The following is a 25,731-nucleotide window of genomic DNA, read 5'->3' on the forward strand; positions in this document are numbered from 1 at the left end:
TGCGCAGGGACCCCCTGCTACCCCCATGGCCGAGGCACCGCGGTGGTTACTGAGGGGTAGGACGTGGGAACCCCCCACCCCATCCCAGACTCCTCCCCTGCCAGTGGCTATCCCAGTGTCCCCCTACACTTTTCGGTGTCAGAAGTCAAGGAAGGTTTACGGGGACAGTGGGTGATGCTGGGGGCTGGCCCCAAGGCTGTTTCTTTCTTTTCTAGACTAGACTAAATCTCCTACACCCAGGGGACTGGGAATATCTCCTGGATCCAGGGAAAAGCAAGGAAAAAGCATGAAGACTCTGTGTCCTGATGGGTAACTCCCAGGTGAAGCCACAAACCTGTCCCACTGCAGGGTAAACACTGTTGAGCTCAAGGGGCATGTCCTCCCCTCTTTTCATCCAAATCCCGCCTTCTGCCTGCCCAGAGCCGTCCCACAGGCTCCAAAGTGACAGCAGGAGGCAGGAGGAGCAGCAGCCCCCGTGGCAAAATCTGGTGTGGGGCCAGGGCTGAGTTACCAAGGTCTATTTATTTGGGGAGGGGGGGAAAGGAAGCAAATGTATGTACATATACATTCAGTCACGTATGTTTCCTCCCAGAAAAAGGCCCCGTGAACTTATATTACATGAGAAGGTCTCCAGGTTATTATTATTAATAATATTATTTAAAAGCTGGGGCTGTGCCCCAAAGTGCTCGTTGTGGAGCGCAAGTGGCGATGGATCCTTGCTGGCCTCAGATGCAGTGAGCTGAGGAGATGGGGATGTGTTTGGTGGCAGCCACATGACAATGTCCCTCAGGACACCTGAAGAACATGGGACTCCATCTCTTCTCCCCCAGTGCACAGGATCAGCACTAAAACCACAAACCGGCAGCTGAGATCTCCTAAAACCATATTTAAGCCAAATATTTGGCCTTGTTCCTTCTTCGTGTCCTTAACAGGCTGAGAGTGGTTCAGTGGAGTCCAGAGGCTCCGGGCGAGCTCTCCAGGAGGAGGAGGAGGCGGGGCGCTGCCGACTCCTCCTCCCAGCACAGCGGTGATTGTATGAGCAACAAAACATGCACGGTAGCGATTGAGTGTTCCCACCTCGCCCTGACCCTGACCCTGTTCGAAAATGAACAAGTCCTCAGTCCTGCTCCCCAGCAGAACGGGGATGCTTGTCCCAGCCCACCCCGCTCCCACCCTCTCTGTCACTACTACTGGGACATTATTCTGTGAAAGGCAAATTATTTGCCCTGCGGCAGCTGGACAAGGAGGAAGGTGCAGGTGGTGAAGCATCTGGCTGCTCCCCAAACCACGCCGGATGTCCCTGGCTAGGTGGAAAGCGCGGGGTCCACGCTGCAGGCACGACCCTGATGGGGACCAAGCATGGCAGGAGGGTTTGGGGTGTCAGCTGCCCAGATGCAGGCCCTGATCCCCAAAATGGGCCCCCGTGAGCTGTCCTCTCTGGGCAGGGTTAACACCAGGGGTCTCGCTCAGCCCGGCCCCGGCAGAGGCTGTCGCTGCGCTGCCAGGCGCTGTCGATGAGGCTCTGGGCATCCTCACATTTCTTCTTCACAGCAGCATCCAGAATGGCCTTGTGCTGGAGATCGACCTGAAACACGGGTGTGGGGTGCCAGGAGGGGAACAGACAACATTCACTTTGTCTTGCTGTAAAACCACCTCAAACCCACATGGGCAGGCTGCCTTTGTCATGGATATGGTGACAGTGGGGCTGACCCACATCCCTCCCACTCCCCTTGCCAGCACTGGGTGCTCATGGCTTGTCTTGCCAGCCTCTAAATCCCACATCCTGTGATTATATGCAGCCAGAGGAGCTCCCTGGCTCTCCTGCCCTTTGTGGGAAATCTGGGTTCACCATCCAGGGACAAATTCATCCCTCTGGTCTCCCTCACTCTATGAGGAGGGAGAAAAGAAAGGCATGTGAGCATGTGAGGCAGCCCCACATGCTCACCTGGTAGATGTTCCTCCACGCGATGTTCAGTGCTGACAGGAACCTCTCCAGTTCTGTAGTGCAACTAAAATAAAGGACCCAGGGGGGCAGGAACTCCTTGCTGTCCTGAGCAAACTCCTAAACACCGAGAGAGAGGCCAGGTGTCAGCACTGGGTGCTCACCCAGCCCCAGACCAGCAGAACCAGAGCCCTGCCCTCACCAGGATGCAGTACTCCTTGCCAGCCTCCGTGGAGACGGCGGTGACATCGGTCAGCTCCGCGGTGCCCAGCGAGCGGAAGAAGCTGGTCTGGCAGTCCTCATGGCACGTGAAAGCCTTCTCATCTGTCAGCACCAGGCAGCAGGGAACGCACGGCGTCGGGGCAACACCCTGGGGGATCACCTGCATGGGGTGGGGAAGGAGGGTTAAAACCTGGCATGAAGGAGCCGCATCTCCATGGGGTGCCCTGTGGCGAAACCCTCCTGGCTCAGGATAAAGCTGCCTGCTCCATCCTGACAGACATTCCTGCTCCCTTCAGCAGCACCAAAGGGGCTCAGGGCAAAGGAGGGGGCCAAAGCACCCATGCTTGGGGCCTGTCCCCAGCTCACCCCTTTGGAGACAGCCTGACAGAAGTACTGCATCCAGTCTGCCATGTCCTCCTCGTTCTCGGCGCTCAGCTCCAGGGAGGGCCGGTCTGTCAGGATCACCTGGAAGGAGTGGGGCCGGTCGGTGGTGTTGGAACGCCGGCATCCCCCGCACTGCTCGCCACTGGGAGAGAGGGGGAGGATGGAGATGAGCGGGATGGATGGACCAGCACGAGCCTGAGAACAGCCTCTGACTGCCCTCCCTGGGCAGCACCTCATCCCTGTTCCCAACAAACACTCATTCCCCATCCGTGATATCCCCTGGGATTGCTCCAAGGACCATCTCCAGGCTCTTCACATTACAGGAAAACTGGAGTTGAGTACAGTGGATCTCCCAGCAGGGCTCTTGGAGGGATGCATCACCCTTCAGAGGCCACGGCCTCTTCTAAGGAAGGAAATGAGCCCATTTCCAGTGCCTGCACTGGAGCCAAAACAAATGGGCACCTGTCCCCAGGCAGGAGCAGCCGGGATTCCTGCAGCATGGACCAGGCCATGATCCAGCCTGGAACCCCTCCTGGACATCCCAAGTAGCTCCTGCTCCCCAGATTCCCATGGAGTCTGGGTTCTGTCTCCTACCAGGCACTCACCCCATGTTGATGGAGAGCAGAGGGGTGACATCCGTGCGATCAGGGTACTGGTACAAGATCCCATTGCTGTCGTTTGGGAAGATAAGAGAGGAGATAACTGGAGTCAGCCCAGCTCTGGTATCCCCTGCCTTTGGTCTCACAGCCACCCCTGCAGCCCTGAGGGGTCACATTCCTGCTGCTGGGCACCCACAAACTGTGGCTTTAGCCACCAAACCGGTAGCTTGGCCCCTTTAGGTGGCAAGATGAGTCCTCTCCTCCTCCCAGGCAGCTCTTGGCAGCAAACTGCTCGCAGCACCTTCTCTCAAGAGCCCTGTCTGACCCCAGCCCTGCCCCACAGCCCCAGTGCCCACCTAAGCACCACGAAGCAGGGCTTCCACTGCTCCTTGCCCAGGTAGGAGGTGCCTGCCTTGTAGTGCAGGATGCCATCCTTAGTGACGGCGTGTTCCGCAGAGGAGCAGCTGCTGCTGGAAGGTCCCAGTGCCTCATCCATGGGGTCCTCCCAGTGAACGAGGCCGTAGAAACGCACAACCACGTTGCAGGCCTGTAAGAACCAGAAGTCAAGGGAGTCTCCTGTGAGCCTTCGTCACCTGCAGTGATGGTGGTGATATCTGAACTCACCTCACACTTGGACTCCTGTGCCACAAACTTGGCAAGTGCCAGCTTCTCCATGGTAGCATCCGTGAGGATACTGGGATAAGGGGGCTCCCGGCACCCTTTGATCATGGCTGACTTCAAGGAGACCAGGAAGAACCTGAGAGGAAGACAGAGATCTTTGACAAGGCTGGGGCAAACAGCCCCTCATCTCCCTCATACACGCTAGTGTCCAAGGGCATCATCTCCCCTTAACCATGAGCCTCTGGTCTTCCAGACCAAAGAGTTGCAAAATCAACCTACAGACCAAAGGTGATGGGAGGCTGCAAAGGCTGAACTCCAGAAAGGAGACAGGTGGCGCCCAGAGGTGGTCACTCATCCCAGAACAGATCCCAGTACGGCTTGATGGTCACCTCCCTGAGCTACCAGCACACAGAGACCTGGGACATGCCCTGGAGCTCATCCCTATTCATGCCAAGTGACACAAATGACACGTGGTCTGCATTGCCCAGAGTCCCAAAGCTCAGACTGAGGGATGGAGTAACTCTTGATCCAGGGAAGACACTGTGGCTGTATCCGTGCCTGAGGCATTTCTAGCTGTCAGATGGCTTCAGCCAGTAGCATCAAACCAGCCCCCAACCCCCTCATGGGTGGCAGGACTGTCATGAAGGGCTGTCTCTGGAATGTCCCACTGTCCCCAAGTCCAAGAATTCCGGAGTTCTGTGCTCCAGTTCCCCACTCACTCGGTGAGTGCCACGTCGGCAGTGTCCAGCAGGAACTGCTTCCTCCGGTTGGTGCACACCAGGGTCACCGTCTGCTGATCCAGCCCAACCTGTGCCACACAGCAATGGTTAGGGAAGCCAGGCACAGGATGAGGGGCAACAGAGCAGGGCTGACTGGGCTTCTGGCCCAGGGAGAGGGTCAGTGGTCACTCTGCTGCCCATGCAAAGACATGAGCACCCACAGATGTGGCACTGGAAGGGGCATCACAGCCAACTCTCCCAGTTCACTGCCCAGAACACTCCCCATGGACACAAACACGCCCTCACCCCTGGACAGGTAAGAGCTGCCCCCCTGGCCAGGCTCACCGAGATGTAATCCAGCTCGTTGTAGGACACGGCCTCCTCCACCATGTATGGCTTCTCTGCTGCCCCTGGCACAGACACAGAGAGCCACGTGAAGGGGGGCACTGCACCCCCTCTGCAGCAGCAGCAGGGACGCACCTGAAAACCGAGCCCAGGCAGCACAGAGCCATGGGACATCTGTCCCAGGGCTCCTGGGGGACAAGTCAATCTGAGCTCCCTGCTGTGACCAGGGGACTCAAGGGTACTGGCAGTGAAGGCAATGATGGCCTAATCCATGGACAGGCCATGGATGGAGCCTCCCTCCCTGCCACTGAGCCCAGAGGCTGTCGGGATGAGATACCTTTCCGGATCAGGTACACATAGCAATCTGTCAGCAGGACGTAGATCAGCTGCAGGTTTCCTTCCATGTGCCCTGTGCTCATTCGGATCATCTGCATGGAAAGAAAGGAGCTCTCAGCCCTGGGCTGATGCAGGCACAGAGCTGATCTTTAATTGATGGAGACCCCTTACCCTGAACAACTGCTCCTCATTCTCCCGAAAGACATGGATCATCAGCAAGAGGAGATGGTTGTTATCCACCCTGCGGAGAGAGACAGCAGAGGATGGACATAGATGTGAGGCTGGGTGAGTCCAGGAAGGGCAATCCCCTTCTTTGTTGAACAGATCCACGATTTGGACACTTGTTAGCTCCCCAAGACCCTCTCTTCCTGACCCTTTGTGCCTTCTCTTCATCCTGGAAAAGGATGGGCTTTGTCCCCCAAACCGAGGACAAAGGGAAAGGTGTCAACTTGAGCTCAAGATTATTTTGAAGATGCTCTCCCTGCTGAGCAAACCCATCCTCACCTGAACTCGGAGGGATGGGTCAGCTCCGAGGGGCTGCCCTGTCCTTCCTCCACCCCAGAGTCCTCAGCGCTGCTCAGGGAAGGGCTGGGCTGCTCCTTCTTGCGCTGACAGAGAGCCTGCGGGTTGGTGGTTTCTGTCTGGCTAGTTTGAGGTTCATCACTCGCCCTTTCAGACTCCTCTACTGCCCCAACTGCTTCTCCCTCTCTGCTTTCTTCTTCTTCAGGAGCCTCAGGGCTACCAGAAACATGTGGCGGTTGGCCAGGCCCTGGAGGGTCATGGTGGCCACCACCTGGTGCAGCAGCGTTTGGACTCTCGACGGTAAATCGGTAGAAGTCCATGGGGGCTGAAATCCCCTCGCTAAAGTCGCCAGAGGACGATCCATCCGGGGTCTCCCCTGGCGTGTCAGTCCGAAAGGGCTGCCCGGGGGGCTCCAGGGTGGCGTTCCAGCCCCCGGGGTCCAGCTGCCCGTTGAGCCTGTCCATGACCTTGCTCAGGGGCTGCCCCACGCTCTCCATGGACGTGTCCTTCATCTCGGGGATGCGCAGGGCCAGCGGGCCAAGGGCAGCGCGCTCCCCGCCCTCCTCTGGCCCGCCCGGGGCAGCAGAGCCCCCGTCCCTCGGCGGCTCCTCCCTGTCCCCCTCCCCGTCCCTCGGTGGCTCCTCCCTGTCGCTGAGCCCATTGATGCCGCTGTCCCCACTGGCCTCGGGCGCTGCAGGCGCCGGGCTGTTCACCACCTCCTCAGGCTTCACCTTCTTCTTCTTGCCGGTCTTCTTCTTCTTGGCTAACCTATGGGAGAGAAGAACGTCACCCACTGTGCCTGTTTAGACTCTGCAATATGCACAGGGGTCCAACAACATTCCTTCGCAATTTTCCTTATTGCAGAGAAATCTTTCTAATCAGGAACATTGCTCAGTGTGCAGCCATGTAGAGCCCCCATCTCTGTGCCATTTTTCATGAGACAAGCTATGGGCATTTTCTCCTACCTATCCCAAAAAGCTGCTGACACAGCAGCTTGGGCTTTCTTTCAGCTGTAAAGGAAAAACAACAAATGGTTGTGGTGCTGAAGTGACATGGGAGAAATCCCTGGTTGAGATCAAGAAGCTGGGAAGGGAGGAGGTTTCTGAAGGTGGCAATGCTGTGTCCCCACCTGCCAGGAGAGGGAAATGCAGGTTGGACCACACCAGGATGTGCTGCGGAAGTGTTCTGGCACCCGCAGCACCCAAACTCCTGCCAGGTCACCCCTGTTTGGGAAGCAAGCCCAGTGCTCCCCTTCCCTGTGTCTCCCATGTGGGATGATGTGTAAAATCCAGCTCCTCTGCTCCAGCACAGCCCTGCTGGGCGGGTTTGGGGAGTCCCCATCACTGGGTGTGAGCAGACAGAGCCTTGAGCTCTTTGTCTGGACTGAGGGCTCTGAGGGATCCCTTGGGGATCTCCCCTGCAGGAGTCAAACACCCAAACCCCGGCCAGGAGCTCTGCAGAGGCATCTCCCACGACAGGTTAGGCCACAGCTCACTGACAAACAGGAGGAGGAAAAGGATGGGAGACAAGATCCAAGCCCCGGAGCTGCTGCAAAGCTGCCACCAGCTGGAGAGAGCTCCAAATAACCGCTCACGGATTACTCTGAACCCTCTGACACACACTGACAGGGGAAGGGGGTGATGTGGAATCAGCCCAAGGGACACAGCCCAGCCCCACCGGGCTGAATAAACGTTGCAGCACAAACACCGTCCTCGCTGGGACAGAAGAGGTGGCACATCCTCAACATCTGCCACTCTCCGAGGCCAGCAGCTGTGTCCCTACCTGATGACCTCCAGCTCCGTGCAGCTCTCGGACTGGTCCGTTCCCTCGGGGGTGGCCTCTGCCCTGTCCCGGGAAGCCACGTGCACCGGCGTGGTGTCGGCGGAGGACGGCACCTCGGCCCTGTCCTGGTTGAAGGGGTTGTGGCGCTGCGTGGGGCTCCTCGCCGCGGCCCTGCCGCCGTTGGGCTCCGAGGTGGCCGAGCGTGGGCAGCTGAGCGTGTCCGTCAGGTCCCCGTCTGTAGGACAGGGTGGGAGAGCGGATCAACCCCAGCTTGGGCTCCTGGACGCAGCCAGATCAAGCCAAGCCACGCACCGGGGGCTCGGGGCACTCTGTGGGCACCACGCCGCTGGCACTGCCAGCAGCTCCTGGGGAGGATGGACAAGGAGGCCAGCATGAGACCCTGCACCCCCTCTTGCAGTTCAGAGAATGCCTGGACACAGCAGCTCAGTCACCCAGGAGCCAGCAGCCAGATGGAGAGCAGAGGTGGTGTCTGTGGGAGGTGCTGAGGGGACCTGGGGCCATTGCTCCTGAGCAAGGTGACAGCGAGCCATGAGGCTGCTGCTTCTCCCCTGCCGTGGCCGTGGGGAGGTGCCTGCTCAGCTGGAAGGGCAGACAAAGAGCCAGCCCATGGAGCAGCAATCCTGGCAAAGCTGGCTGCTCTCCTCTGCTCACATGAGACACATGTGGGGGCTGGAGTGTGCTGGAGAGGGGACACAGCATTCAGCAGGCAGCACAGACAGGGCAGAGCACAAACAGCTGGGCCCGTGTTAGTCTTCAGAGGGAAAGAGAGCAGAGGAGAAGGGCTGCAGGAGTCATGCTTGGACTATTATTATCTATTATTCATCCAAAATCATGGTTAAAGGAAAGTTATCCATGCCCTTCTCTTCTCCAGCACCATTCCTGGTCTAGTGGAAGGTGTCCCTGCCCATGACAAGAGATTGGAACGAGATGATCTTTAAGGTCCCTTCCAACCCAAACCATTCCATGATTCTGATTCCTTTCCACAGCCAGCTAAAAAGACCCCTTGGGAAGAGAACCCAGCCCTGGCAAACTGATTTTGGATGTAGGACTTGAGGAGGAAAATGAAACCTCTTGTAAAACTCTAATCCAGGAAGTTTGTGCTGGATGATTCCAAAACTCCACTTTGTTCTCACTGAAAAAGCTGCCCTGGAGCAGCGAGAGTCAGTGTGAGCTCTACCAGGGAAGTCAATTGGGTTTTATATCCTCAAATCCAGAGGGATCTGCTTTCCCCCAGCATCCCTGGGCTTCAGCCTCCACCCAACACCACCACTGGAGCTGTTGGCTGCACCCTGGGTCTGGAAATCTGGTTTGTACCCTCCAGGGACAGGTTAAACCACCTCTGTGACATCCCTGTGCGTGGGGTAAGAAAGAAGGTTAGAGAGAATGTGTTAGAGCCCGAGAGCAATCCACGTGGAATTCAGGCAGATTTGCCCAAATAGTCCCCAAATATTCAGGTGGTCCCATCAGGCTCCATCCAGCTTTGAGCTGCAAAGGATGGAGTGTGGTGTGTTTCCTCTGGGGTGAAGCAGAGAGGATGCTGCTCCAGTGCAGGATATGCACAGGGGCTGCATGTGGAAGAAGAATAAATTCCTTTAAGATGGGCAAGTGCTCTTGGCCATAAAGGCCAGAGGTAGCTGGTAAGTGGGTTTAAAAAGTGGTAAAATTAATAAAAGTAACAAATGTAGTGACCCCAAACGGACCCATGTGCTGGATATTGTGGCTTCATGGGAGAAGTTTTGACACAGGACAGGATGATCCAGGGAAAACAAAACCTCCCAAATTAATCCCTGCAAAATGCCCAAAATTAAAGGCAGCAGAATTAGTTCAGCTGTTTTCCAGGGCTTTCAGGAAACCAATGATGGTGGATCAATTTTTCAGTCAGCACGCTGTGTGCTTTACCCCAAAGAGGAAATCCATGGCATGAGGCAGCTGGCACATCCCACATTTTGGGCCTGCACAGAATTCCATCAGGACAGGGCAGTTGGTTGTTAAAGAAACAAACATGGGAACATGCAGCAAGCTCAGGGGGCAGCAATGCAGACAGAAAACAAAAATGCTGTAAGAGCTGAGCGTGTCCCACCTTCCCAGTCTCTGCTGGGCATGGTCTGCATTGCTGGAAAGACATCTCCAAAATCATAATCTACAAGAATGAGGGATAAAACTCAGGATTAGAAATACAGGTAGTGGGGAGGGAAGTGGGGAGAGGGGAGAGTGTGAAGGGGATTTGGGGAGGGAGATGGGAATGGGGAGAAACAAAACAATTGCCCACTGGTATCTGAAACACATGAGAAAATAGGGAATGTGGAAGTGAATGGAAACCAGCTCACTAGTGGTTGTTCCTTCTGGAACACCCCGTGTTCAGGAGCTACAAAGGGACCAGCGAAGGGTCAAGGCCCCATTATTCAAGCTGTTGGGAAGCTAAACCAGATAAACAGTGTCACCTAGGGCTTGATCCTCTCTGGGAAGCAATTTAATCTCTCTGTGCCTCAGTTTCCCCACTTCACACTTACCTCCCATAGATACTGTGATGTTTGACTCATGAGTGTTTGCAAACCCAGGGATCTGATTAAAGGGGAAAACTTGTCCTCTGATCCTACAATCCCCAGTTCCACCCACACTCTCAGAGTAGAGACACGCTCCTGTTGAAATGATGAGCATGGTAATAGTTACAGGGAAAAGTTAAATTCGTCCACACCAGAGGAGGAGCAGCCATTCCTGCCCTCCTGGGTCCTGGTCCAGCATTCCTACATCAGCACCAAATCCCTCTCTGCACAGGGAGATTGAGACACAGAGCACAGCCACTGCCTGGACACATGGAAAAGGCTGAGATGATGCCAAACACAAAATCCATCTCCAAAATCTCCTGGATCTTTACTCCAAAGCCCTCTTCTCTCAAGCTTTAAGCAGCCATCCACCAGAAGGCCAGGGACACCCAGTGGTAGGGACAGGCAGGAGATGTCTGGCAGAAGCCATGCTCTGCTGAGGGAGAAGCAGGAATGCAAACCCAGGGGTGAACACAACTGCTTATGCCAAATCTCTGGGGACAGAGAACCTTCCTCTGTGATTTTTATTTCTAGGGTCCTTGTGCTGTCTCAAACTTTCCTGGGATGCTGGAGATTTGGCAGGAGCAAGTTCCTAAAATCAAACCCTTCCCTGAGTGCACATGTGGTGACCCCAAACCAGTGCTGTGCTTCCAAGTCTTTTGTTAAAACAACTCCAATGCCCATTCCAGGCTGTTCCTTCTCAGCATACCTGCAGGTTCTGTCTTGCTCATAAAAGGCACCTGGTGACCCTTGTCTTGAGGAAACTCACCTGTGTGTGGGCTCAGGCCCAAATTCTCTGCATCCATCTAACAGTTCATTCCATTCCAACTCTATTCCACAATCCCTTTTGCTCAAACTGACATAAAAACCAGGACAGGACCAATGCATTTGGGATTAGGAACAGCATCAGCAGAGCTGCTGCTTGATGTGAACGTGGTGGGTGCAGGACAGGAGCTCCCTGCTCTGGGTGCAGCGCACTCATGGCACAGACACAAGGTATGTGTCTGCCCAGTTCATCAGGAACAACAGCCAGCCTCTCTGAAGGGATAAGGGGGTGGGTAGGACAATTTATCAGGCTGCTCAAGATGTATCAAGAGGGAAAACTAACACCTCTGAGACCACTGGCTGCCTTTCTCCCAGACTGAAGACACAGAGAAGACTCTGGAAACTACTCCCCTCCAGAGCCAGCACACGTGGGTCTCTGGGCTGCCAAACAAACAGTTAAAAACCTTCCCTGCAGCCCTGTGTCCCTGCTGACCTGGAAGCCACATTCAGATACAGGCATGGCCTTTACTCTGTGCGGAGAGCCCTCCAATTCCTGCTAAAACCCTCAGGATGGGAATGTGGCCCAGGGTGCCTGCAGGGAATGTCCTTCTCTCCCAGTCTGAGGCACAGAATCAGCACAGAATGGTTTGGGTTGAAAAGAACCTTAAAGTTGACCCAATTCCACCCCCTGCCATGAGCAGGACACCTTCCACTGTCCCAGGCTGCTCCAAGCCCCATCCAACCTGGCCTTGGACACTGCCAGGGATCCAGAGGCAGCCACAGCTGCTCTGGGCACCCCGTGCCAGGGCCTCGCCACCCTCACAGGGAAGAATTTCTTCTTAATAGCTAATCTAAATTTCGCACCTTTCTGTTTAAAACTCTTAGGACAAGGGGGAATGGGTTTAACCTGTCTCCCAAGAATGTAATACAGGAGAGACTCCCAGCCTGGCTGCTGGGTCTCCTGCTTTGGTCTCTTCCAGACTAAAATCTGCTGCCTTATCTGAAGGGGATGTGGGAAGAACACAGCCCTGCCCACACTGTGCCCAAACCCCACTGACCCTCACTGGATGGAGCAATGGCACTGTCGTCCCATTCCAGGTTGGTGGAGGTGACAGAGTTGAAGGAGTTGAGGGAGAGGCTGTCAGAGCCGTGCACGGAGCTGGGCAGGCGCTCCTCGAAGTCCAGCAGGTGCTGAGGTTTGTAGTAATCCGGCATGTACGGGGCCAGATCCAGGTATGGAGCATCCTGCAGGGCAGGGAGTGCTCAGAGTCAGGCTGCAGTCACTGTTACTGGTACAGCTGGGGGGAAATGCCACCCCACCTAAAGGTTGGTACTGCCCCTTGAAGGCCCCTTCTCAGTGTCCATCTCAGAGGAAACCCAGTGGTTTTACCAAGGGTTATCCAGTGGATTTCTGTTTTCTGGAGGGACACCAGGGTTTTGTACCACACTTGCAGAGCTCAGTTCCTTTATCCCCATCAATCTGCCCTGCAGCTACCTTGTTCCTCCTCCAAGCAGTGAAGAACTGAGGAACAGGAATAAATCCTATTGCTGGATCCCCAAAGAAATCTTTCCCAAAATCATCAGTGTCACATTTTCAGCTGAAAATCCACCCTGGACCAAGCAGAGGGACCCGTCCCACCCTGGATTTCCCCTGCTCCACATTCCCACTCTCCCAGAGCTGGGAGAAAGATCAAACACTCACCAGGTCCAAGTCAAAGCGGATAAACTCCAGTCCAGACACCAGTGTTAAGAACAAGGTCAGATGGTCATGACTGCAGACCAGGGCGTTCCTGCCACAGGGAGGAACAAAAGAGCTTTACAGATGAGGGAAAGAGGAAGAGCAGCTACAAGGGCCCTTCTGTTTCTTTGGGGGCGTCTCCGAGCTGCCATAGATCAGCTCTGGAGCTGGCAGCCCACTCCTTGCCTCTGTGGGCAGCCACTGCATGCTGTCCCCAAACTGAGCTACAGCCACATTTCCAGGTGTTCAGCAAAGCTTGGTGCCTGGACAGGAGCTCAGCAGCTCCTTGGAAATCGTGGAAAAATATAAAGGGGACTGCAGAGTAAAAGCAGGAACTAGAAGAAATGCTTGTAGGGCCTCATAGAAATAAGATGACACTGTATTCACATCTAGGACCCTTAAATTAGCCATGTAAATCCCACAAGGAAAAAAATCAAACCCTGATCAACTGCTTGTCCCCCACTGACAAATTCAGGCTGGCTTCTGATCAGGAGGGATGTCAAACATTGCCCTAAGAAGGAGCTGGGATACTCACTTGACATAGTACTTGTGCAGCAGGCTGAGGTTCTCCTGGAACAGCCTCAAGTAGCTCTCCAAGGAATTTTCATTGAGGGCAAGGTACAGCCAGGCCCGGCCTGGAAACAGAGAGCAGAGATATTTATCTGGAAACACCTGAGAAGTGACACAAGCCTAAAAATAGTCACAAATTAGTTAAAACCCCTCAGATCATTCATTCGTATCATTTGAGGGGAGCAACTGTGAGGGAAATCACAGGGGGAGAAATGCCAGTGAGAGATTCGTGATTTGAAGTAAAATTGGTGAGAGACAGCTGAAGAAGTAGCCACACAACTGTGTCTCTCCAGCAAGATGGGAGCCCTGCCAGAAATGCCGGGAGACGGGAGAGGCAGAGGGAGAATTGCCATGAATCAGCCCAGGTGAGATTTGACACAAATTCTGGTGCAGAGAGAGGTGACAGTAGAGCCTGTGCTCAGCTCTGCTCTCACCAGTACAGGCCCAGGACAAGGCAGGTGTTTGGATAAGCAGGCACAGAGGATCTGGGCATGGTCTTGCATCAAAAATGGCCTCGATGGTCCCAAAGATCTGCTATGGACAACTTGGAGCAGGGAAAATGCAGAAGCACACACATAACTGCTACAGCAAGATGTGGGGTGAGAGAGGATGCTTCCATCTGCCAGGAACCCTTACCAAGGGCATGGCCCTGCAGGACTCCCATCTGCCAAGAACCATTCTCAAGGGCATGGCCCTGCAAGATTCCCATCTGCCAGGAATCCTTCCCAAGGGTACGGCCCTGCAGGACTCCCATCTGCCAGGAACCATTCTCAAGGGCATGGCCCTGCAAGATTCCCATCTGCCAGGAATCCTTCCCAAGGGTACGGCCCTGCAGGACTCCCATCCCTCCCAAGTGCTACCCTCTGCCAGGAACTCTTCCTGAGGTCATGGCCCCAAAGGACTCCCATCTGTCTGGAACCCTTCCTGAGGGCACAGGCTCTTGGGTTCCAGGGCAGCAGAAGCCAGACTACACCTCAGCACCTGACCCCGAGGCACAGTGACATTATTTCCAGAGACCACACATGGTCATGGCAGCACTCCCACCTCCTTGGCACAGGCTGCCCAGGGAAGCAGTGGAATTACCATGCCTGGAAATGTTCAAACTACGTGTGAATGTGGCACCTGGGGACGTGGCTTGGTGGTGGACATGGCAGTGCTGGGCTAATGGTAGGACTCAATAATCTCAGAGGTCCTTTCCAACTTTAATGATTCTGTGATTCCTTTGCCTGGGACTGGATCCCAATGGCTCCCTCGATCCACCAGCAGCCCCAACTCCTCAGCACAACCTGGGCCTCCCCAGGTGTCCCCAAACCAAGAGCTGGGGACACTGAATACTCACTGCGTCCCAGGTTGGTGGCCACATGCTGCAGCACTTCGATCTGTTTGATGGCTTCCCGGCGTGTGAAGTGAACCACCAGCACCCAGTACCCCGATGAAAGATCTTGCAGCCTGGAGAAAGAAAAATCCCAGAGGAAAATTAAGCAAAAGCTCCACCCCCATGCCTGCCTAGATGCTTTCCCCATGCTGAGGTGTCATTGTCATATTTTCTGGAAAAATCCCCTTGCCCAGGATTCTTCTCCTGGGAAGCTGAGAAGCCTCAGAGAAAAAGGAAAGCAATATTATCTCATTTGCTTCTCCTGTGTTTTGCTGCTTTGGAGTGTGGTTTGGAGATTGTTTATCCAACAGGTGGTTGTTTGATTGGTTTCATGTGAATTGTTTTAACTTAATGAGCAATCACAGGCTGTGTCAAAGCTCTGGCTCTGGTCACGAGTTTTTCATTATCATCTTGTTAAGCCTTCTGTAAGTCTCCTTTCTCTATTCTTTAGCATAGTTTTAGTATAGTATTCTTTAATATAATATGATATCATAAAATAATAAATTAGCATTCTAAGAACATGCAGTCAGATTCATCTTTCCCCCCCAAAAATACCACACAGGGGACCACGAAAATACCACACTGAGGCTCCACACCAGACTTCTTCCATGGGGACAGCAGCACCCCAGAGAGGGCTCCAGGCTCACCCATAGAGCAGAGCATGGTCCAGGTGTTCACAGAGCCGCTGCAGGACCTTGTCATGGTTTCTGATGGCTGGTGTCTCATCTTCACAGGCAGCAAAGTAGCTCTGCAGCTGCAAAAAGAAGAGATGAGATGGCTGGAATGCCCTTCTCCAGCCCACGAGGAGCAGGTGGAGGTGCCAAAACCCTCACATTCAGCACTGAACAGTTTTTTGTGATCTCTGAGCTTGCTAAACCCTGTTGCAGGTTTTACTTATGGGGGTAGCTGATGGTTTTGAGGGGGCCCTAAAGGCAGTAACTACAGGGAGAACCTTGCCCAGGGTCCCCACGTCTCACAGCCCAGCAGTGCCATGGTGGCTGCACAAACAACTTCCCCGATGGTAAGCAGCCTCTTCCCTCCCAGCCAACACCACAGCAGGGTCTGGTAGTTCCTCTGCAGCCACCACAAAGTGGTTCAGAGCAGAAATAAACCCCAACTCCGCTCTGTTTCTGGGTCTGACATGGATGAGGCCTCTCCTTGGTTTTGCTAGAAATCCTAGAAATCCCCTTGCACCCAAATCCTCTATCCCTTCCCAGCTGACCCACAGGCCTCCTCCTGCCCCCAGAGCTTAGGGATCTATTTAGGTCCTGTCTCACACACCCTTGGCATCCAGGCAGGGAGATTACTCTCCCGGGATGTAATCTCAGCTGGACAGGCCATGGCTGTTTGCTGGCAACGTGCAAGAGCAGCTCAGCTGAGCCCCAACAATATTAGAGACAATACATATGTTATTTTAGTGACCTGACATGTCTCTGCCAAACCTCACTAGATGACAGATATGTAAAACCCAAAAACTTGACATTACTGTACTTGTCAAATCTGATTTGTCCCCCAAAACAGGTTTTTCCTCCAGAATTATTACTAGAGAAGCTCCTTTTGGAAAAATCATCCAGTCTTGATGTGCAGTTACCCAGGGGCCAGAGAACACCTCAGGGCCCCTGGGAACACTCTTAGGGGTATGAACATATCGAGCTCCAGCACCCTCCTGGCCCAAAGACCTTGAATCCCTCTGGAGCTCTTAGGTAAGATGGCAGAGCCAGGCGTGTTCCTGCATGGAGCTGGTCCCAGCCCTTTGGTGAGAGAAAACTGCTGAGCCTGGAGAATGGCAGCCAGAGCTCCCCTGATGATGGCACAGCCCTGCTCTGCCTGTCCCTGTCCCAGCAGGTGAGTCCCCTGGGGAAGCAGATGCACAACCAGGTGGTGATTGCAGGGGCACCTGTGGGTGTTCTGGAGATCCTCAAGGGCTTTCACAACACCCAGGTGAGACCTGGAGCATTTCAGCTCAACAGCTCCTATCTCAAAAGGAAGCTTTTCCAGAAGATTCCCACTCTTTGTAGGCAGCCCAGACTGAAGCAGAGAGGAAAATGTCCTAAAATACCACTGTTGAAGAAATTTCAGGAGGTACTTGCAGCCAGTGTTTGAAGCTGCAGCAAGTACATCAGAGGAAGAAACAAACCTATAATTTAGAGCCGTATCCCTCAGGTGATGGATAGATGGAGCCATGGGGATGATGTCCAAGAGCTGGAGCTCACTAAAATATCCCATTTTTGGGAAAATTGAGGCAGAGGCAAAGTTCTCACAGACATGAGCCAGCACTTGAAGGCAGAAATTCCCAATTTGTCCCAGCCAGGCTGTGGGTTCTGCAAGGAGCTGGGGCACCCTTGGAGGAGGTTCTGGGTATTTCTGCAGGCTCTGTGCTGCATTGGGGAAATGCAGCTGTGGGGGACAGCTGGGGGGAACAAGAATAAATCAGGCATTTTGTTAGCTCACCACTGAAAAAAAGGAGACACAGCTTGGGGAGGCCAGTTTGGAGGGAACTTGGAGCCTGTTTGTGCCTCTGACCGGAGGAATTCCTCGTGACAGAGACACTCCAAGCCTGGGCAGCAAAAGAGATGAGGAAATAAAAGTATTTCCTCTTTTTTCTTTCCTCCTTTCTCCCAGAATAACTCAGAACTTTGTCATGCTCCTTTCTGCAGCCAGTGCACAGCTCCCATACAGCACTGCACCCAGGGATGGTGTCACTCCCAGCATCCCTCCAAAATAAATATGGCCAAAGGCTTCCAGCACCCAGCCAAGGGCAGGCACAGCTCGCTGGAGCACAATTCCCACAAGAGACCAGCCAGGTGAATCCCTGCCCAGCCACCCTGACCAGGGAGGAAACAAGACACAGCAAGCCTTGGGATCTCCTGGGTGGAGTCATCCCTCCAGCCAGGGTGGGGAAGGACTTGCAGAAGCTGATGGGGAGGTGTTTCTGGCTTGGGAAGAAGGGTGAAGACACACAGAGAAAAGCTAGGATGAAACAGCTTTCCCAACTGGGGAACTAAGTCCAGCTGTGCTGTTTCTCAAAGATTCAATGCCTAGCTGAAAATTTGTAGGAATTACGACCATGAGCATCATGAGGGATGATCCCAGCATCCATGTGGTGATGGCAGCAGTGATGTGGCACTGCCCCAAAAATGGCATTTTATAGAGTGTTTATACGAAGTCTCCTGTAAGTCGTTATACAACACACATGGATAATTGAACCAGCCTCTCCTCCTGCAGTCAGACCTGTCAGGGAGGTGGTGACCAACTCCATGAGGCATCCACAAAGCAGCTCCCTGACACAGCTGGGCAGTGAGACAGGCTGGAGCAGGGGAATCAGGAAGGAGGCAAATAATTGGGTTAAAAAAACCATCCCTGGATTTCTGGAGAGATGCTCTTCCCCTCATCTCCTCTGCACCCCAAATCCAGAAGGAAGGGCTGATGGCTGGCTCGGATGGAGTACTCATGCTCCTGAGGGGCACAGCAATGCCTGGAGCCCTGACCCAGGGCTATTTATAAACATTCCTGTGGCCAAAAGAAGCCCTGCTGGCATGCAGAAGGCATCCCAGCCATCCAGCCACCGGGACCACTCTGCAGCCCTGGCCAGGTCTGAGCACCAGCGCTCCTGGGACAGAACCTGCTCAGGGAGAGGGCCACAACAGCCCAGCCACAGGCTGAACACACCTGGGAGAGCTGGAGCAGATGGGAGTTAGTCCAACAGGAAAAGAGACCTGGCTGCCACTGGGAAACACTCACACCTAGTCCCCACTGAGGAGGAGGAGGATTTAATTGTTGTTTATCAATCACAAGTTCTTTTTTCTGAACACACCCCACCCCAATGCTGGCACACATGAGAGAGGCTCTTCCTTGCACAATTTTATAACCTATTACTGCAGTGATTCTCAATGAGTGTGAAGATTTCGGGCTGATCTGCAGAGCTCCTCTGTTGCAAGGGAAGCCAACAAATAATCAGGGAGGTGTTCTGGAAAGCCCATTCCCAATCTAATCATTCTTGTGGTGGTTGTGAAATCCCTTCAGTAATTCTAAAACCTCACTGGAATACTGAAATAGTCTCCTGACCTGTTCAGGGCTGGCCTCAACCCAACTGAGTCCACATCTCCCCTCTGTAAATCTGCCCTGCAGATGTTTCACAGCAGCTTTCCAACATCAATTCCATTTCATTTGTTCTGCTTGGTATTTCCCTGGCAGGGTAAACACAGCAGAAGAACAACAAACACCCTTTGCATTCCTCAGCTCCTTAACTGGGATTGGAAAGGTGCTTCAAAACCCTCATTCCCACCCACAGCACATGGACTGAGGTGAGGGGTTTTCCCCAGCTGGAAGAGGTGAGCACCCTCAGGAGCAATCCTGGAGCTCCAGGGAGCACAAGAAAGGGCAACTGACCTTGTCCCAAGCAATGACAGCTCAGTGCCAAGGGAAGACACATGGGAAGGGCCAGTACAGACACCTCAGAACTCACTTTCACACCTGCTCAGGGGGTACAGACATGCAATGGCAAATGGATAAAGAGGAGGCTGAACTCCTGTGCCTGGAAAACTCCTAGTTTTCCATACCATCCATAAAAGCAGGCTGAATACCATGGCAGGGGCACTAGCCTTTCTCATGCACTTGTATAACACAAAGCCCTAAAACTCCAGCTTCTAGCAGGACATTTTGGAGGTCACACACATGATCTGACTCAACACTCCTTACAAACCAGCACTGGCCTCAGTGCCCAGCTTCCCACTTTGTGCACCTTGCTTGGATCTTGGGGGTTTTTCTAGAAAAAACACACCAGGCACATTCAGAGCCAGGAAGACACCACGAGTGCCACTGGATCAACCTGGAGACGTGGAGAGACAGGAGCCTGACTCAGGTGAAGCTGAAACCCACAGCAATGTTGCTCCTTGCTGGAAACACTGAGCTTTGAAGCATTCCCAATCCAATGCCAGCAAGATTGTCACCTCCTGGGACACATACACTTCTCAGCTCACAGCCCCCAAGGCTTTTCTGGGGCTTTCCTTCACTATTTCTAAGCAGCAAAGCTTGCAGCAGGCTGGACCCATGTGTTACTCAGACAAGGATAGGTTTTTATCCAGTGGGAATTTTTAGGGAGCATCCAGTTCCTCTGTCACAGCAAGCAGAGAAGGGGCTGAGCACAGAAATGGCTGCAGGGGAACAGGGTCCCTGAGCTAACCAATGTACGTGGGAAGGTCACACACTCAGCATAACAGAAAAAATGGATTTTATGGGGGAAAAAAAAAAACCACAACAAGTCCAGTGGCAAACACCAGAAGCAAGCAAAGTGCTGCTCTCTCAAACGCCAGGTCCCATGGCTCCAAGTCCCTCCCCACTGCTCACAGCCTCCAGCCCCTGCTTAATTCAGTTACACCTCTTGGACCAGTTCACCAGAAGTGGGGAAAGCTGAAATCACTCAACAGCCACCAAAATTGTGCAATCAGAAGCAGAGAGGCTTGGAGGCTTTCCTTTAGCTCCTTGGGAAAACCATGGCCAAATTCATTCTCCTAAACGGGCTGCTCCTCCAGCAAAATGCTTTGTGCTAGACAGAGAACAAATGGGATTTTTTAATTCCCAAAATGTTATCACAGGCTACAGAGCTGATTTTGGGTGTTATGGAGGAGAAACATCAGTTTAGGTACCTGCAGAACCCAATCCCCTTGAAATTTGGATGACAAACTCTGGATCACCACCAGCCCTGTGGTGGTGTGAGAGTGACTACCAGAATGGCTCCTGGATGGCCAAGCAGGGAAGTTTCCTGGTCACTGGGATGAGACAAGAGGAATTTCTAAAGAGATAAACCTTGAAATACTCAAGCAACCCAAGCAATACACAGCTGTGATGAGAGCAGAACCACAGCACCACAGAGACAAAGCCCTTGGAGGCCCACCAAGGCCTGTGGACTTGTTGAAATCACCTGAGTGACCCCCGTGTCTTGTCTTCATGGAAACTCAGGAGTTCCATGAGATTGCTGCTACTTCACCCACAGGCTTTTGGCAGCTGGCAAGCCTGGTACACATGGCAAAGGAACATGCAGGGCTACCCTCTTCATGTGGTCCCTGCAGCAGCAACAGATGTGGCCGGGGGAGACGAGAGTGAAGGAGAGGAAAGACCCTGGCAGAGACAAAACCCCTGTGGTCTTTGAGCCAGAGAGGTGCCCCTCAAAAGGGAGCAGAAGGCAAGAGACTGTTTGGCTGTTTTTACATCTCCAGAGCTGCTGCCTCTGTGCTGGGCTAAATAAATCCAGCCAGGAAGAGATGAGCACACTCCCTACGTGATTTGAGTAGGGATGCTCCACTCCAGCACTCCCGGCTCCTCTCCAGGACACGGGGGCTCTAAGCCATGCCCAAACCCACCCTCCCTCACCGTGCAGGAGAAGCAGAGGTGTCACAAGGCAGAGCTCAGCAGCTTAAGAGACTGCAAAGGCATTTCAAAGGTACAGGGCTAAAAATCCAACCTGGAGAGAGGCAGCAAAGGTTCAGCATTAACTTGCTGTGAGGGCAGTGGAAACCTTCCCAAAGTCATGCAGAAACAGAGCAGAGCCAGAGCTTTTGGCAAGAACTCCTGCAACGTCAGCAAAAACCACTGCTCCACCTGATTGACATGCACCAAGGATCGGCTGCTCCTGAGTTCATGGCAATGTGTGTCCTTCAAAGGCAGCACAACGGCCTGAAAACCAGAGAGGAGTCCCAAAATCTGGGATTCTAACCTCTTTTCTGATTTTACATTCAGCTCCTGGAACTGTCAACAATAACACTGTTTAAGGACTGCATTTTCACCACCTAATCCCAGGCAGGAGAGCACTGAACTTCTCCTGAGCCCAGGGAAAATTCAGGGACACCCAAAAGAACACAAACCACCAGCTTCATGGACCAGGGAACCTGTGACAGCTCCTGGCTACCAGGAGATGCTTGGCCAAGGATGGATTTGAAGTTGTTGGCAATTCTGCTATGTTTAGAGCTCACCTGGGCAGCATCAGGAAGCTGCCCCCATCCCACTGCCATCCTACACAGCAGCATCTCCTAGAAGGAAACAAGCACTTGAGTGAACAAGAGGACTGCACATTGAGCCATAACATGACTATTCCCAGCCTTTTGCCCCAGTAAAGCCCTATCTTCACAAAAAACAAGGGTTAGGCAGCAATCTGTGCAATAATTTGAGCTGGAGTACAGCCCTCTTAGCAGAAGGGGAACTGAGTGGGAAAAGGGAAATTAAACAGCCACAATACTGTCCATGTGTGCAGAAAGCATCACACTGTGAATTAATCTACAGCTACCAGGGAGGACACAGAGGACGAGATGGGGAATCAAAACCATGCTCCCAATTCCCTTGGAACTGAAGCAGGGACCCAGCTCCCCAGTGCTGAGCTTTCCCAGCCTCTCCTAAAGCCAAAAGCAGAAACTTCCTGACAAGTCTCTGGTTAGAGAAGTCTATTTTGTCTAAGTTAGGTGTTTTGCCTTATTTTTTCCAGTGGAGGCTGACTTCACACCTCCAACCTCACACCTCTGAAATCCACAGCAGAGCTACCACTGATCTTCACCCCTGGTACCTGGGAACCACACAGAGAACCCCACAAGCTGGAATTATCCTCTCCAAGCACATTTGCCACTTTTCCATCTGTGCTCCATCCCTCAAGTCTTTCTAGGAAAAGAAGAGAAACAGACCTGTTCACTGAAGTTTGAGGGATTTGCTTGGAATCAAAGCATTTTTTTGCTGTGGATTTGTACAAAACCCACACACCCATAATCGCAGTTCTATCATACAATTTTAGAAGCCTTCTCCACAACCTCAAGTCAAATGCAGTGTTCTCTTAGGGATCAGTGCCTGTCAGCACAAAAAATCTAAAATTCTCAGTAGCCAGGATTCCAACATGCACCAATCCCCCACCCTTAAAATCCAGCAGCACCTGGCAAAAACTGAGATCACAGCCAGCTACAGTCACAGCCCTGAGTGTCAAACCCTTCCAGGGCTGTGCTGCTCTCCTCTCCTTCCCCATCCGAGGCTCCCAAGCACAAGGTGCTCTTCCCTGGGCAGCTCCATGAAAATAAGGCATTGTTTCCTCCCCTTTGGGTCTGCAGCTGAGTAAAGAAAACCCCCACCATCCCCACAGACACATCCAAATCCTCCACTGCACACCTGCACCGGTGCTGAAGGTAAGGAGTGAGCAACCCACGCTGTGAGGAAGCTTCTGAAATCAGAGGCAGGGTGCTTGGAAAACTCCTCCAAGCCCCGTGACACAATTCCAGTGCCAAGGAGTTACTCAAGACGAGGATGACGGAGTAGGATTTCCCAGTACAAAGCCACTTGCTCCCTTAACCTCGTACTTTACTCTTGCCACTCACAGGGAAAAAGAAGATCAGGGATTTCAGGCTGAAGTGGAAGGGGTAAGCATCAGGAAAAATTAGCGGCTCCATAGTGATTTCCCTGAGGAAGGAGAACTGCATCCTGGGGGTAAAAGAGCAGAGTGGAATTTCACCAAGGCCTGAGTTTAGTTTCATTGGGATGGTAGAAATTATTCCATCAGCCTGAAGTAGGCTCCTACACTTCCCTGAGTTTTGCTCTGAGCATGATGAACAGGCAGGATTAGAAAATCCCAAAATTTTCACTGCTGGACCAAGACAGAAGTTGGCAGGGATTGGGCAGGCCAAGGTGTGCTGGCAGAGCTGGAGCTAAAGAGTCCTCTTCAATCACAACAGTAATTAAAATAAACATGTTGATTTTTTTAGCGTTTTCAAACGTGATCTTCCAAGGATTTTCTGAATGCAAATAAATTAGGTACAATCAATCCTGTGTGGGAAGTTGTATTCCTTATATATACAGGGAAACTGAGGTAGGAGCATTGCAGAGCACTGTGACAGAGCTCACAACAGGCTGAACATCCACTGATTTCCAGACAGATATAGGATTATCCTTAATTCTCAGAGGATAAAAAGGCAAGAGACCAGAGGTCAGGGTCATCCATGGAAGAAAAAAGCTGGGAGCGGTTTGCACATCCATCCTACACCCCAGAGGCAGTGTCCAGCCATCCCGTTCTTAACAGCACCAGGAATTCGCTCGTGCTGGTCTTCATAAAACAAGTTTTCATGGATGAATCTGTGTCAGGACACACTGCAGAACACAGGAAAACTCCTATTCCATAAGGCAGAGGAAGCCCAACAACTGGAGAAAAAACAGCAAGTCCAGACAGCCTTTGCCCCAAAGCTTGGGACAAACACAAATCAAACTCCTGTTGCCTCCTCAAATGGAGCAGGGGTTCTTTTTCAAGGTTGACTGGAGCTCATGCATGACTGGAGCCCAACCCCAAACTTCCAGCATGTCCTTACAATTCTCTCCTTTGGCCATCCCAAAGATTTCAGCATCCCGGTCCCCTCTGTGCCGGCTCGCAGATGTTTCCACCACCAGGATGGGCTTTAAGGAACCACCCAAGGAGAAGCAAGGGGCAAGGGGAAGGTGAGAAGGACACATGTTCAGAGCACTGCTTTGAGGGCACAGAGCAGGGCACAGGAATGAATCACACATTCCCTGCGATAATGGGGAGAATGTCCCAGGTCCTGCCCCTCTATCCTGTGCCCCCTGCAGGACATGCCTGGCTGAAGGCAGAACCTCTACAGAGATGGTTTTAGGCTGGACTCCAAATCTCTCCTGAACAGAGCCCCAGGAAAAAAGGTCCTGTCCTTTGAAACGGGGAATCCCAGGCAGAATCCCAATATATCCCAGCCATCTAAAACAGAGGGCCCTGGGGGTGACCCTGGCAGTGTTCCTTTGGCAGGGTGACTCCACATCCTAGATGTGCCACCCCCACCACCAGAAGAGCTGTGTCCAACCTTATACCCTCAGCACAGGGAGTCACCAAGGACATTCCTGAAAGTGTCCACCTCTGGCAAAGGGGATGCCGTGTGCCCTTGACCGCACGCTCCTGTCCCAGAGTCCATCAGTATCCCTGGGATGTTTCTTGGCTGTGGGGGTCTGTATGATTGTCCCCCAGCCCCATGCCTCAGGCAGAAGGTCCATAGGGACCCATCCTTCAATCCTACATTCATGGCTGTGGCGTCTCCAGGAATGTCCCCCAGCCCGCACGTCTGCAGACACAGCCCCCACGGGCACCCCTGGGCAGAGGGAAGTCCCCATGGCGGTCCTGGAGTGGTCCCCAGGCCCACAGCCCCACCCTCAGCCACAGGACAGGAAGGGGTCCCAGAGCTGTCCCCAGCACCAGCTGAGCGGGGTCCCCATGGATGTCTCCAGGCCCAGAGCGCTTGCAGAGCGGGGTCCCCAGGGCAGTCCCCAGTTCCGCAGCCCCGGCATTGGGGTTCCCCAGGGCTGTCCCCAACCCCCGCAGCCCAGGGGTGTCCCCAGGCCCAGTCCTTTCAGCACCGCGGGTCGATGTCCGCAGCCCCCGCCGTGCTCCCGCTCCCACCTTCTTGACGGAGAGGGAGATGTTCTCCAGGATGCGGTCCTTCACCTCCGCCGGCTCCATGGCGCCTCCGCCCGCCGCCGCCGCCGCCCGCCGCCGCCGCCGCCCGCCGCGCCCGCCCGGCGCAGGCCGAGCGCCGTCCCGCCCGCCGGGCCCGCTCCGTCCTGCCGGCTCCGTCCTGCCGGCTGCCCCGGCCGGCCCCGGGCTGGCGGCTCCGCGGCGCTCAGCGCGCCATGGCCGGGCGCGGGGGCGAACGGGCCCCGCGTGAGCACAGCGGAGCCGAGCCGCGTTGGGGCCGAGCTCCGCCGGGAACTGAGGTCACGGGAAAGGAGGGAGGGACGGAGGGAGGGAGCGAGCGGCGGGGACCGCCCTGGGCCGGCAACGGCACCGCCCCGGGCCGGCAACGGCACCGCCCCGCCCGTGAATGAGGGCCCGGCCCAGCCCGGGCGAGCCGAACGGGGCCGAGCCGAGCCGAGCCGAGCCGAGCCGAGCCGAGCCGAACTGGGCCGAACGGAGCCCAACCCGGCCCGGCCGAGCCCTACCCGGCCGAATGGAGCCGAGCACAGCCGAGCCCAGCCGGGTCGAACCCAGCCCGCCCCAAATGGCGGCGGCGGGGGGACCCTCGTGAGCCCGCGAAGGAACCGTGAGGGGACATGGCGGTGGATCCCTCAAGAGCCCCTGAGGGGAGATGGCGTTGGAGACAGCTGGAGGGATGTGAGAGGATAGTGAGGGGACCCGAGCGATGTGCCACTGCGGACAGTGAGGGAAGGTGGGACTGGGTCCCTCACAGCCCGGGGCTCAGTGAGGGGACATGAGAGGACATGATGTTGAAA

General features: G+C 54.0%; 1 protein-coding gene across 4 annotated transcripts; it reads right to left on the reverse strand.

Moving 5' to 3' along the window:
• Nucleotides 1-503: 503 nt before the first annotated feature.
• Nucleotides 504-25,150, reverse strand: PLEKHM2 (pleckstrin homology and RUN domain containing M2). Of its 4 annotated transcripts, XM_050982332.1 has the most exons (21): nt 24,902-25,150; nt 15,132-15,238; nt 14,449-14,558; nt 13,075-13,174; nt 12,504-12,591; nt 11,860-12,046; nt 10,004-10,132; nt 9,574-9,633; nt 7,473-7,707; nt 5,673-6,458; nt 5,340-5,409; nt 5,170-5,260; nt 4,833-4,897; nt 4,488-4,576; nt 3,772-3,904; nt 3,504-3,694; nt 3,154-3,219; nt 2,531-2,690; nt 2,145-2,324; nt 1,946-2,062; nt 504-1,585 (listed from the first exon to the last, which is right to left on the reverse strand). In XM_050982332.1, the coding sequence occupies exons 1-21, from the start codon at nt 24,959-24,961 to the stop codon at nt 1,448-1,450; spliced, it is 3,162 nt and encodes a 1,053-aa protein (XP_050838289.1). In that variant the 5' UTR covers nt 24,962-25,150; the 3' UTR covers nt 504-1,447. The 4 variants fall into 4 exon arrangements, with proteins under 4 accessions (XP_050838289.1, XP_050838290.1, XP_030087336.2 ...); XM_050982333.1 differs by lacking the exon at nt 10,004-10,132 and having other exon boundaries at nt 24,902-25,146; XM_030231476.2 differs by lacking the exon at nt 24,902-25,150 and having other exon boundaries at nt 15,063-15,186.
• Nucleotides 25,151-25,731: the final 581 nt, after the last annotated feature.

The sequence above is a fragment of the Serinus canaria genome, chromosome 21, assembly GCF_022539315.1.
Source record: "Serinus canaria isolate serCan28SL12 chromosome 21, serCan2020, whole genome shotgun sequence".
In the NCBI taxonomy this organism is placed as follows: domain Eukaryota; kingdom Metazoa; phylum Chordata; class Aves; order Passeriformes; family Fringillidae; genus Serinus; species Serinus canaria.

What these genes read in the sequence shown, in the direction of transcription:
- PLEKHM2 (XM_050982332.1), bottom strand. Translation starts at nt 24,961, where the DNA reads ATGGAGCCGGCGGAGGTGAAGGACCGCATCCTGGAGAACATCTCCCTC. An exon ending in CATTGCTCCATCCAGTGAGG is followed by an intron (nt 10,133 to 11,859) that starts GTCAGTGGGGTT and finishes TCATTTCAACAG; the next exon opens with GAGCGTGTCTCTACTCTGAG. An exon ending in GCCCAGCAGAGACTGGGAAG is followed by an intron (nt 7,708 to 9,573) that starts GTGGGACACGCT and finishes CCTGTCCTACAG; the next exon opens with ACGGGGACCTGACGGACACG.